Source organism: Rhinopithecus bieti, unplaced genomic scaffold (genome assembly GCF_001698545.2).
Source record: "Rhinopithecus bieti isolate Rb0 unplaced genomic scaffold, ASM169854v2 scaffold_37505, whole genome shotgun sequence".
NCBI lineage: Eukaryota > Metazoa > Chordata > Mammalia > Primates > Cercopithecidae > Rhinopithecus > Rhinopithecus bieti.
Window position 1 is genome coordinate 247951 of NW_016815797.1, and position 12871 is coordinate 260821.

Consider the following 12871-nt stretch of genomic DNA (forward strand, 5'->3'; position numbering starts at 1 on the left):
AAAAAAAAAAATGGAAAAGAACACACAAAATACTAACCTAGAGAAAGCTAATGTCTATATTTTTATATCAATGTAGATTTTAAGGCAAAAACGTAATGGTGAAAGACTCAGCTGGCCAGGAGGATATAATAAATTAATGTTTGCTTATGTTTAGTAATAAAGCCTCAAAATGCATAAAGTAAAAATTAACACAACTAAAACAAATGGAGCAATTTACAGTCCACATGGGATATTTTAACTTTTGGAATAGGGAGACACTCAGTAGGGATAGAGAAAATTTCAGCCACAGAATTAGTATCTTATATATACAGGACACTGTACTCGGCAGCTGAAGAATACACGACTTTTTCATGCACACAGCATATTTTTAATTTAACCTCACGCAGACCCAAAACAAATCTCAACAAGTTTCAAAGAATCAAAATCACTTGACACATGCTTTTGATTAAAGTTGGAAGTAAACCCGAACTCATTAACTAGAAGGTAACTAGAAAATATCCACATTTGATGGTTAAGCAATGCATTTATAAATATCTCATTAGGCAAAGAAGGAATTACAGTGGAAACTAATAAAACATTCTGAATGATGATAAGAATGTCATGCTGATGAAAATATTACATATCAAAATTTGTGAGATGCAGTTACAGCATATTGAGCAGAAACTTTGTAGCCTTTAAATGCATATATTGGACAGGAGAAAAGTCTGATAGTAATAAAAGTATTTACTGCAAAAAGTTAGCAAAACAGAAAATGGAACTGAAATAAAGGAGAAAGTAAAATAGATAAGAACATAAATTAATGAAATAGTAAACAAATATACAAGAGAGTATCAACAGAGCTTAGCAATGGTTCTTTGAAAAGGCTTATACCATCAGTAAGCCCCCTGTGATGAGACTGACTAAAGGAGAGGGAGAGAATACATATGTAATCCATATTAGGGATGAAAAGGTGGGGGACACTGCTACAATCCTGTAAACATTAAGACAAATATAAGAATGTGAAAATTTCTTTGGATTGTGTCTTAGGGAACTACAACTTACCAAACTTATTGAAGAAGAAATAGAAAATCTGAAAAGCACTATAAACATTAAAAAGTCAAATCAGTCATTAGAAGCCTTCTCATGTCTACCCTTCCTGGTGGCAAGATTGCTGGAACAACTCACAGTGTATAGCCTTTCAGGTTCCAGTGTAGACAGAAAATAGAGACCCTTTTTGAAAGGTGTCATACATCTGGCCCTGACTCCCATTCTACAGAACAAGGACACATTCTCTAAAGCAGTCATAGCTAGTGGCTGGAATCCACGCTGACTTGTGCCCAAATTGCAGGCACAGCCCTGGAGTTAAAGTAAGTGACAGTTGTTCCCAAGAGGAAATTTGGAGTGGCACTACCCAACAAAGAAGCAAATGGATGCTGCATAGTTAAAAAAAGAAAAAAAACAGGCCGGGCGCGGTGGCTCAAGGGCTCAAGCCTTGTAATCCCAGCACTTTGGGAGGCCCGAGACGGGCGGATCACGAGGTTCAGGGAGATCGAACCATCCTGGCTAACATGGGTTGAAACCCCATCTCTACTAAAAATACAAAAAAACTAGCTGGTCCGAGGGTGGCGTGGCGCCTGTGAGTTCCCAGCTACTTGGAGGCTGAGGGCAGGAGGGAATGCGCCTGCTGAACCCGGTGGGGCGGAGCCTTGGCAGTGAGCAAGAGATTGGCGCCACTGCCACTCCAGTCTGGGCCGACAGAGGCGAGACTCCGCCTCAAAAAAAAAAAAAAAAAAAAAAAAAAAAAAAAAAACAAGAAATGTTCACAGTTATGAGAAAGATGGACTCACTCAAATGTTAGGGAAGGAGAAATCATAGTTGAAGAAAAGGCAGTGAGAAAGAAATCAGGCACATAAGTTTGGACCCCTTGGCCTCCATCTAAGTGAGTGTCCACACGTACAGTTGTGTATAAGGGGAAGAAAGCCTTCCTGTAAGGAAAAGTTTCAACTTGATGGCTTTACCACAGATACTTAAGTAAGAAATAATTCTGATCTAACCCAACACGTCCAGAGAACAAAGAAGCTTGTTTTATCAAACTAGCATAACTTTGACACAAAAATCTGACTGAGAACATTATAAAATAGGAAGCTAACAGGTCAGTCTCTCCCTCTCCCATCAGCACTTGCAAAAATACTAAACAAAATAGTAGCAAATTAAATCTAGTGATACATGAAAAGAGGATGTATGACAAGTTACTAAGTTGCAGTGATTTCAGAATGCAAGGTTGGTTTAACTTAATTTGAATAAACAATTTATTCACTATGTCCCAATAGATGGGAAATTCTATTTTTACAAAAAAAAAAAAAAAAAAAAAAAACCAGCAAATATTCTTAATGGTGAAATGTGGAATGCTTTCTCTTTGAGATGGGGAACAAGATAAGGATGCCCATTCTCACCACTTCTATTGAGTAACCTGTGTCCTAGGTATTGTGGGCAGCAGTGGGGGTTGGTGGGCAGGGAAGGAAGGAAGGGTCAGAGGTAAAAAGGGAGAAAGAAAAGAAGGGAAAGCAATAGGATTGAAGAGGCCCTGCCTCATGCAGCTAAATCTGGATTTCTAGGGGTAAGACCCAACCTGCAGCCCAATGTAAGAGCCAATGCCCTGACCACTTTTTGTAAGTATATATAAGGAAGTGTCATGGTGGTGTCACAATCACTTTATTTTTCTTTTGAAGAAAATGCTATTTATCTCTAAACACAGTCTTCCAAAGAAAATGTTTGCTTATTTGAGTTGATACCAACTTGAGGTTGGTGTTTTTCTATTATCTACTCCAATATCAACTATGCTGTAAATGGAAATAAATACATAATGTATGCCACATAGTAGACACTCAGCTGAACGATTGTTCTGATCAGTATAATGCTATATAGTGTTACATAAAAGATAATATTCCTTTTAGCATTACTATTTTTTGTTAAAAATTTGGACAGAACAAGATAACTCTTCTTTGACTCAGAAGCTCTACCTATAAAATTATTGGGCTAAATAGCAGTTATTTCCAAGGAATACATTTGCTAAAACTCTTTCTATTTTGAAGTAGAAATAATTGTGGCCTTTTGGTAACACTGTAATTTTATCATTTTGCCTCAATATCTAATAGTATTAAAACAATTACTGTTTTAAAAGTGATAAGGATTGGAAAGGAAGAAATAAAACTGTCACTGTTTGCTGATAATATGATGATATACATAGAGATTTAAATTTACAGATAAATTAGAATTAATAATTAGTGAAGTAGCTACAGACTGCAGTTATCTTTCTGTATACCAACAACAATCAGAAAATAAGGACTATTGAAAATTCAATTTATATTAACACAAAATGCCAAACACCAGTGTATGAGTCTAACAAAAGTATGTAAGATCTGTATACCAAAACCATAAAACACTGAGAGAAATTTTAAAAGAAATGAGTAGGAAGATATGTACCATATTCATGGACTGGAAGATTCAGTATTATAAAAACTTCTTCCCAACTAGGTCTGTAGATTCAGATTCTAACGATTTCTAAATAAGCATCAACAAGCTGATTATATAACTCTTTATAGAAATGCAAAAGCCAATCAAAACCAAGACAGCTTCTAGGGGAAGGATATCATTCTCCTAGATGTTTTGACTCATGTAAACCTGGAGTCACAGAGACAGTCTGGTCCTAGAACAAGGACAGAGAAATTGAGTAATGGAGTCAAGACAGCTCAGAAGCAGGCCCACATCTTGGGACACATGGTTGACAAGAAAGGTCCGATTGCCAGACAGTGGAGACAGGATGGTCTTCTCAACAGAAGGAGCTGGGACAGTAGGGTATCCACACCGGGAGATGACCTCATACCACACACAAAACTCAGTAACAAGTGGCTTGTGAATCTCCAAGAGGGAAAACAGTAAAGTTCCTAGAAGTAATAAGAGGCAGTATCATTATGGCCCCCATGTAGAATATACATGTTCAAGTTCCACAAAATATGCAAGTGGGAAAGACTGGCTAAAAATTGGTTATATTTGACTGTATTAAAATCAAGAACTGTTGTTCATCAAAAGACACCACTAATTAAGCCCACAGGCAAGTCACAGAGCGAGAGATGTCTGTAGTACAGATTGCCCCCAAACAATTCTCTACCCAGCATCCATGAAGAACCACAAATTAAAAAGAAAAGAATGACAGCTCTGTAGAAAAGTAGGCAAGAGACTTGAACAGGTGTGCCCTGAAAGAAGATACTCAGATGGCCAGTGAACACAGGAGAAGGTACTCAATTGAATTAGATATTATCAGGAAAATGCAAATCAAAACCACACTGAGCTATCACCTCACACCTGTTAAGATGGCTGCTCTCAAAAACAAAGGACAGCAAGTGTTGGCTAGAATGTGGAGACAGGGCACTTTTGTGCAGTGTGGTGTAAATTAGTAAGCCATTATGGAAAACAATGTGGACCTTCCTCAAAAAATTAAAATAGAACTACCATATGATCCATCAATCCCACTGCTGGGTATATATTCAAGATAATTGAAAACAAGGTTTGGAAGAAATATCTGCTCTCCTGTGTTCACTGCAGCCTTATTCACAATAGCCAAGATACGGAAACAGCCTGAGTGTCTACCGACAGAAGAATGGATAAAGAAAACGTGATGTGTTTGCACAGTGGAGCACTATTTAACCACAGAAACAAGGAAACTGCCATTTGCGACGACATGGATGAGCCTGCAGGACATTATGTTATATGAAATAAGCCAGGCACGGAAAGACTACACGATTCATTCCTCTCATATGGGGTATCTAGAACAGTCAAAGCCAAAAACAGTCAAAGCAGAGAGCAGAACAGAAGTTGCCAGCGGCTGGAGGGAGAGGGAAACAGAGTTACCAAGTTCAGCGGACATAAAGTTTCAGTTGTATCAGCTGAGTAAGCTCTAGAGCTTTGACACACAACATAGTGCCTATAGTTAGAGTGTCGTGTGTTTTAAAAATGTGTTAAGACGGCAGATCTCATCTTCGATGTTTTTTCCACAATTAAAAACAATAGCGAACCACAATGAGACGCCATCACACGGTCCTAGGGGTGCTCAGAGGCTGCCGATGGTGGGGGCATTGACTCCGCTTGGGAAAGCAGCTTAGCACCCCTACATAAGGCTAAAGGGGATCAGTGACCAGCAGCTCCCCACTGGCGTGTGCCTGGCGGGACACGGGCCCGCGCACACGGTGCCTCAGTTTTAGTCGTGGTCCCACCCGGCCACAGCCCAGCGAGCACCAGCACAGAATGGATGTGTGCATCGTGGTGCAGTTGTGCAAACACAACAACAAGGACACATCTCACAAACACAGGTGAGAGAGGCCAGGCACCATAGAGTACCATTCCATTGATAGAACATGCAGCACTGGACCATGGTGTTTAGGGAGACAAACGGTAAGGTCAGAAAGAAGAGCAGTGGAGGAAATGCTTGTCAAATTAGTTTACCTTTGTTGGGCCAGGCCGGGGATGGGGGCCAAGGGAGTCTGGGGGCACAAGGGAGGGCATCAGGGCCCTAGTAAACTCCCCATTCTTACCTTTTATTTTTTAAACAGTTTTCTGTTTTCGTGTGCATTTTGTTTGTGTCTTTTAAAAAGACAAAGTGGACTGGGCATGGGGGCTCACGCCTGTAATCCCAACACTTTGGGAGGCTGAGGCCAGCAGATTGCTTGAGCCCAGAGTTCAAGACCAGCCTGGGCAACATGGTGAAAGCCAGTCTCATATGAAAAACACAAAAATTATCCAGCTGTGGTCCCAGCTACAAGGGAGGCTGAGGTGGGAGGATTGCTTGAGCCCGGAAGGCAGAGGTTGCAGTGAGGTGAGATTGCGTTACTGCACTCCAGCCTGGGTGACAGAGCCCAGACCATCTCCAGAAAAAAAAAAAAAAAAAGGTTGGGTTGCAAGTAAGGAAAACTGGGCTTCAAGGCCAATTAAGTTTGAGAAACACTGTCCTGCCACATCTCAGATGCCTACAGTCCTTGTGAGCCTGGTGGAAGCTCCGTGAGCTCCTGCACAAAGCACTGCGAGACTTGGTTATACTGCTGGGGTTCTGGATTCCTCCCACAAGGTCACTGACCAGCCCTGGGTGCACTTCTGACCATACCAAAGACTGGGGGTCTGAATCTGAAGGCTCCAGGCTCCTGCTCACTCCTGGGCATGGAAGTGTGTACAGTTCACTACTTAAACTCTAATTTTTAAATTTCATTGAATAACTTTTGTCCAGTGCAAGATAGACAAGAGCCGTATATTTCTGGAGCTGTCCATGCGGGTGACAGACAACAGCCGCAGCTGATGTTCACATGCTACAGAGGACACAGAAGGAAGGGTGGTGCTGGTTCAGCTGCAAGGGACACTATGGGAACAGGGACCTGGAGTTGTGAAGCTGGTGGCTCAGAGACCTGTGGGAGGGGTTACAGGAAGCAGCAGCCAGAGCTGGGCTGAGCTGCAGGCAGGCAGGAGCCTGGTGTGTCAGGAAACAGAGAAGACCAGCACGTTGGGGCCATGGCCAGGCCGTGTAAGGCATCTTTTTAGCCAGGGAAGAGACAGGTAGATAGGAACTGGAGTACCCTGGTACAAAGGCATTTTCCCCATTTCTTCTAGATCCAGCGCCCTATAAAGACCAGCTGTCCTCAAAGGAACAACCCGGCTTTCTAGCCGGTCAGCAGCTCCTGAGCCAGGCAGGCCCCAGCAACCGTCCTGGGGGACCCCCAGCCCCTTTGGCCCCCTCCTCCCCTCCTGTGACTGCTCTGCCCCAAGATGGAGCAGCTTCAGCCACCAGCACCATGCCAGAGCCAGCATCAGGAATTGCCATCCAGGCAGGGGGTCCAGGGACCCCTCAGGGGCCGACCAGTGAGCTCGAGACTTCTCAGCCACTAGTGGAGACTCACGAGGCCCCGCTTGCTGTGCAGCCCGTCGTGGTGGGCCTAGGACCTTGCGCTCCAGCTCCAGAGGCCGCCTCAACCAGGGAGGCCAGTGCCCTAGGGGAGCCCCTGCCAGCTCCTGCACCTGAGCCCAGCCCCCACAGCGGGGCCCCACAGCCCGCCTTGGGTCAGCCCACTCCTCTGCTTCCTGCCTCAGTGGGGGCTGTCAGCCTGGCCACTTCTCAGCTCCCAAGCCCACCCCTGGGACCCACCGTCCCCCCGCAGCCACCCTCGGCCCTGGAGTCGGATGGGGAAGGGCCGCCCCCCAGGGTGGGCTTTGTGGACAGCACCATCAAGAGCCTGGACGAGAAGCTGCGGACCCTGCTCTACCAGGAGCACGTGCCCACCTCCTCAGCCTCAGCCGGGACCCCTGTGGAGGTGGGCGACAGAGACTTCACCCTGGAGCCCCTGAGAGGGGACCAGCCCCGCTCAGAGGTCTGCGGGGGGGACCTGGCCCTGCCCCCAGCGCCTAATGAGGCGGTTGCAGGGCGTGCCCAGCTGCCCCAGCCCTTGGTGAGTAACTGCCTTGTCCCAGAGACACGGCCCTGGGTCAGGGGCTGGAGCCCAGGCACGAGCCCGGGGGTGGTCAGGCATCTCGACTATGCAGAGCCACCCTCACTCAGGGCCTGTCCCTCTCTTGGTGTGCCACCCACGTGTGTCTGACTCACCCGTGCGTGTTTTGCAACAAGTGGCCCCTGTTTGGGGTCATGCTTGTGCAGCGTCAGGTGGCACAGTCCCATCCATGCACACAGGGGGCTGGGACAGCCCAGGGGCAGCTTGAGACGAGGGGAGTGGATTTGCAGATACAGCTGCTGAGATGCTGACGTGTGAGTCTCACAACTCTTCTCTTTTTGTGTTTCTTTCTCCAGGTGGAAAAGTCAGAACTGGCCCCCACTCGAGGGGCTGTGATGGAGCAGGGCACATCTTCGTCAATGACAGGTAACAGCTTCCTGCTGAACCCTGCGTTCGCAAGGTGCTGCCCGGCTTCCTTGCCCCAGAACCTTCTGCATCCACATCCTCATCTTTCATCTTTTAAGGGATAAAAGCATTTCTTAAAGATCCTTTTATCTGTAAGGGATCCTTTAGCATCTAGGGTGGGGCCCAGACACAGCAGAAGGCCGTCATGATTTAATTCAAGCTTGTCCAGCCTCTGGCCCGTGAGCTGCATGTGGCCCAGGATGGCTTTGAATGGGCCCAGCACAAATTGGTAAGCTTCTTATGAGCTTTTCTTTTTCTTTTCTTTTTTTTTTTTTTTTTTGCAATTTTTTTTAAAGCTCATCAGTTATTGTTAGTGTATTTCATGTATGGCCCAAGACAATTCTTCATCTTCCAGTGTGGCATAGGGAAGCCAAAAGACTGGATGCCCCTGACTTAATTAAAACCTACAGAGTTCTAGAAGGAACCACATGCTAACACTCCAGAGAGAGGAAGTCCTCCAGGGAAATGGATAAAGCCCCAGTTGGTGGGTTCTGGGATATTGCAGGGACATGTCACAGTTCCTGGACTCTCCAGTGGCTGAGGGTCTGCACACGTTCCAGTGGATCCACCCCAGCCCTTGCTTTTCTTCAGCAAGGTAACAAGATGCCCACAAAAACCCAGGCTTACTTCAGCTAAAGCAGAGCAGTGCGCTGGGGGGCACTGTGACTGCTGGGAGCGCCAGAGGCCAGGGCAATCCCTGAAGACCTGGTGCTGGTGCAGTGCTTTCCCTTGTGGCTCCTGGCTGCCACTGTGTCTCTGTGGAAACACCTTTGCTTTGCTTCTCATTTCATTGTCTGCCTGCCTCAGTGTCCCTTCTAAGGGAACTGGACTGATCTTGTGAGGTCTGAGCTTCCGTCTCAGCCCAGGCTTTCTTGGGGGATGGGCACAATATGAATCAGGATCCCTGTGAGCCTCCTAACGGAAATCTCAGTGCACATCAGCCGCAGGTGGGACTCTGTAGTCCCGGGCCACGTTTATTTCCAGACTTTAAGAGGGGTTGTGGCAGCTGGCACTGGGGTCAGAAGCTGTGTACTCAAGGAACTGGTGATGTTTAGCCTGAGGAAGATGAGGGACGGGGCAGAAGCAAAAGTGTCTTCGCACAAGGGTGGAAACGAGAGGTGGTGTTGGAGTGCCAGCCCTGACCATGCCGGGCTGCGTGTGGCGCTCCTCTTACTCTGACCTCGTGCTGTGAGATGTGTCCATCCCATGGGCCCCTTGGGCAGATGAGCAAACTGAGCTTCAGTAACTTGCAAATGTTATAACTTGTACTTCGAGTCCATGCTCTTTCCAAAGTGCGGAACTCATGGGGGAAGCTCCAAGGAGAGGGATTCTAGTTTGGCAGTAGTGACCTTTCCTGGCGGTTGGAGCCATTTAGAAGTGGAGAGAGTGCGTTTGACAGTGAGCCTCCTATCCCTGGAGGTGGGCACGGGGATGTGAGGAGGGGAGTCAGGTGTTGCCCACGGGTTGGGGACGCGTGATAGGGACTGGATTGGGTCTCCTTGGGAATCTGATTTGGGTGTTGTTCCCTTGTGAGTTTCCAGTGGGGTGTGCAAAGAAGACACGTGTACGTGTGCGGGCGGCCCCAACCTCCCCAGAGGCTCCGTCTGCCCCGCCACCTTTCCCGCGGCCCATAGGTCTGGCTCATGCCCTGGCCTGCCCACGAGTTTCTTTTGTCACATGAGGGTCTCAGCTCAGGCGAGGCCCCCATGTCAACTTGCTTGGCTTTTCTGGTTGCCTCTTCACGGCACCCCTGGGAAAGCTGGTCAGAAATAACTCCCTAGATGAAGAGCACTGAAACAGCTGCAGGTGCAGTGGGCGACAGTTTTTGAGACACCCTGGGAGCAGGGCTGGAACCCGGCCCCGTTGATCTGTGTCGTAGGACCCTCTCACATCAGACGGTGGGGCGAGACAGGGTGCTGGCCTTCGGGTGCACAGAAGGCCTGGCTGCATGAGGGTGCCCAGGGCTGACGCCTCTTCTCTTGCCCAGGTTTATTGGGCATCTGTCATAGAATGCCATGGGGCCAAGACATCGTGGTGTATTTGCGGTTCCCAAAACTGCTGTGAGCACCCACAGCTGGCTCCTCCCAGTGCCCCCTCCCGTTGTCCTGCCTGGCTGGCGGCACTCCCGTGGGATCACTTTGGGCTGCTTTGGGTCAGCTGTGAGCCATCTCTGCCTCTTCCTCCTTCAGCCCCAGTAACGTTTCCGATGTTCCCACAGCAGAGGCGTCTCCCAGGAGCATGCTGGGCTATGACAGAGATGGAGGGCAGGTGGCCGCAGACTCCCGTGTGGTCCCCAGCGCCCCCCAGGTAAGGGCGACTTGGCGACCCCTGGCTGCTTGGCAGGGTTTGCTCTGTGCTGATGTTCACGTGAAACCTCTTCATCTCCGCTTTTTCCCAAGGATGTACCTGCTTTTGTGAGACCTGCACGCATGGAGCCCACAGGCAGGGATGGTGGAGTCGCTGGAGAAAGCTCAGCAGAGCCCCCTCAAAGTGGTGTGGGCATTTCCACAGCGGGTGGCCAGGCCAGCCACCCCCAGACACTCGGCGCTCGAGCTTCGGGGTCCCCTCGGAAACGTACAGAGCAGCAGGATGTCAGCTCACCAGCCAAGACTGTGGGCCGCTTCTCGGTGGTCAGCACTCAGGATGAGTGGACCCTGGCCTCCCCCCACAGCCTGAGGTACTCCGCCCCTCCCGACGTCTACCTGGACGAGGCCCCCTCCAGCCCCGATGTGAAGCTGGCAGTGCGGCGGGCGCAGACGGCCTCCTCCATCGAGGTCGGCGTGGGCGAGCCCGTGTCCAGCGACTCTGGGGATGAGGGCCCTCAGGCGAGACCCCCGGTGCAGAAACAGGCGTCCCTGCCCGGGAGTGGCAGCATGGCCGGCGACTTCGTGAAGAAGGCCACCGCCTTCCTGCAGAGGCCTTCTCGGGCCGGCTCGCTGGGCCCTGAGACGCCCAACAGGGCAGGCATGAAGGTCCCCACGATCAGCGTGACCTCCTTCCATTCCCAGTCGTCCTACATCAGCAGTGACAATGACTCAGAGCTTGAGGACGCTGACATCAAGAAGGAGCTGCAGAGTCTGCGGGAGAAGTAGGTCCTGCGGGCGGGAAGCGCCGCCCCCCACCCCGGGCCATGGCACCGCTTCCCGGTTGTGAGGGGACCCTGGCACCGGGGCTGAAGTCCTGACCAAGCAGCGCCCACTTGGGGCTGCCAAGCAGGTGACAAGGGAGTGATGAAGGCTTTTGTTTTTGAGACAGTCTTGCTCTGTCACCCAACCCGGAGTGCAGTGGCGCAATCTTCGCTCGCTGCAACCTCCACCTGCTAGGTTCAGCGATTCTCCTCCCTCAGCCTCCTGAGTAGCTGGGACTACAGGTGCCTGCCACCATGCCCAGTGGAGTTTTGTATTTTTAATAGAGACGGGGTTTCACCATGTTGGCCAGGCTGGTCTCAAACTCCTGACCTCAAATGATCCACCTGCCTTGGCCTCCCAAAGTGCTGGGATTTCGGGTGTGAGCCACCAGGCCCAGCCTGCCACCAGGCAGTCTCCCACTCAGAGTCCTCCGGGCTGGGCCGGCCACCACCCTGCTGTCTGCCTGGCTTCTGGCTTCTCTGGGTGCCATGCCTCCTGCTGGCCTTGGGAGATGTCTTGGGGGATCACTGAGGCATGTGTCTTCCTCACTCTCTCTGCCTCTCATCTGTCTCCTTCCCTCTTTCTTCTTTTCTCCTTCTCTCTCTCTCTCTCCCCCCGCTTTCATTCCTTCTCTCCCTGTCTCGCTTCCCCTCTCTGTCTCTGCCACTCTCTATTCCTATATGTCTCTCCTTTCTTTGTCTCTGTCTCTCTCTCTCTCTCTTCCCCTCTTTCTCTTCCTCTCTCTTTCTCCTTGTCTCTTTCCCTCATCCAGCAAATATTTATTCTGTCTTGCTGCAGCTGGGGGGGTTACTGAGATGTCCTTCAGGATGGGAGGGCTGACACCAAATTCACCAGTGCCTGAAGGCACATTTGTAAGTCGCGTCCTGCTGGAAATCACAGGCTTAGGTGGGAGGAGCCATGCACATCTCCTTTCTCTCCTACGAACCCTCTCTACACAGTGTGCACAGGGGCTAAGAGACTGTCTGCCCAGGCTGGTGGGGTGGTCAGTGCCGTGCATGGAGGATATAGTGAGTGTCTGTGTGTTCGTGCAGAACTGAGGAGGGAACTGGAGCTGCTGGGAGAGGCAGGAAGCTAGGGATGGGTGGAATCACTGCTGATCTTAGAGGCATCCAGGAGGGTGGCCCCCACTGGCCACATGGCCCAACAGATACTTGGTGGAGGCCAGAGAGTGGATGGGCCCCAAGGTGGGCATGACCTAAAACCTTTTGGGATAGAGGGCAGCAGATCCTGGGCACGTTTGCTCAGCAGGAATGTCACCCTGGGGAGACAGTGGTCAGAGTCAGCAGGAACAAAGGGGAGCTGAGATGTTGCCAAGCCATAGCCCAGCTGTGGCTGCTACGAAGAGGGGCTTGTAGGGGGCAGGAAGGTGTGGATGTGAAAACACTGTGGAGAGGAGCTGCTGTAGGCTCTGAGAGCCTGTATCCTGGGTGACGGGCCAGGAGCCAGAGACAGAGGGTAGAGATAATGGGGTAGGGACTAGAAATGGCAGAAGTGGTTGGGAGCCAGGGGCAGGTGGGGCCTAGGGAACGAGCAGGGAGAGGACCAGAAGGAGAGAGTTCAGGAGCCTAAGAACAGGAAGGTGGATGCTGGGAGGGCCGTGGAGTCCAGGGGGAATTGGGGGCTATTTAGGAGAGGGTGGGGTAAATTTTCAGCCTCAACTGGGAATTGAGGTGACTTGGCATCTGATAGGCAGTAGCCAGCAGCTCCCCAACCTTACTTTCATTTGAACCCTCTGAATACCGAGGTGCCTGTGCCTCACTGCAGCATTTCTGCCATGAGCATTGGGGTTTCCTA

The 12871-nt window shown here is 49.7% G+C and overlaps 1 protein-coding gene across 1 annotated transcript in view; it reads left to right on the forward strand.

Annotated features, from left to right (window-relative positions):
• The window catches only part of WNK2 (WNK lysine deficient protein kinase 2), a 143644-nt gene that overhangs the window by 106012 nt on the left and 24761 nt on the right, over nt 1-12871 (forward strand). Inside the window, exons 21-24 of the mRNA XM_017853687.1 lie at nt 6631-7463; nt 7820-7889; nt 10147-10235; nt 10328-11016. Of these exons, the coding sequence (XP_017709176.1) occupies nt 6631-7463; nt 7820-7889; nt 10147-10235; nt 10328-11016 (1681 nt within the window). The remainder of the gene's footprint in view (nt 1-6630; nt 7464-7819; nt 7890-10146; nt 10236-10327; nt 11017-12871) is intronic.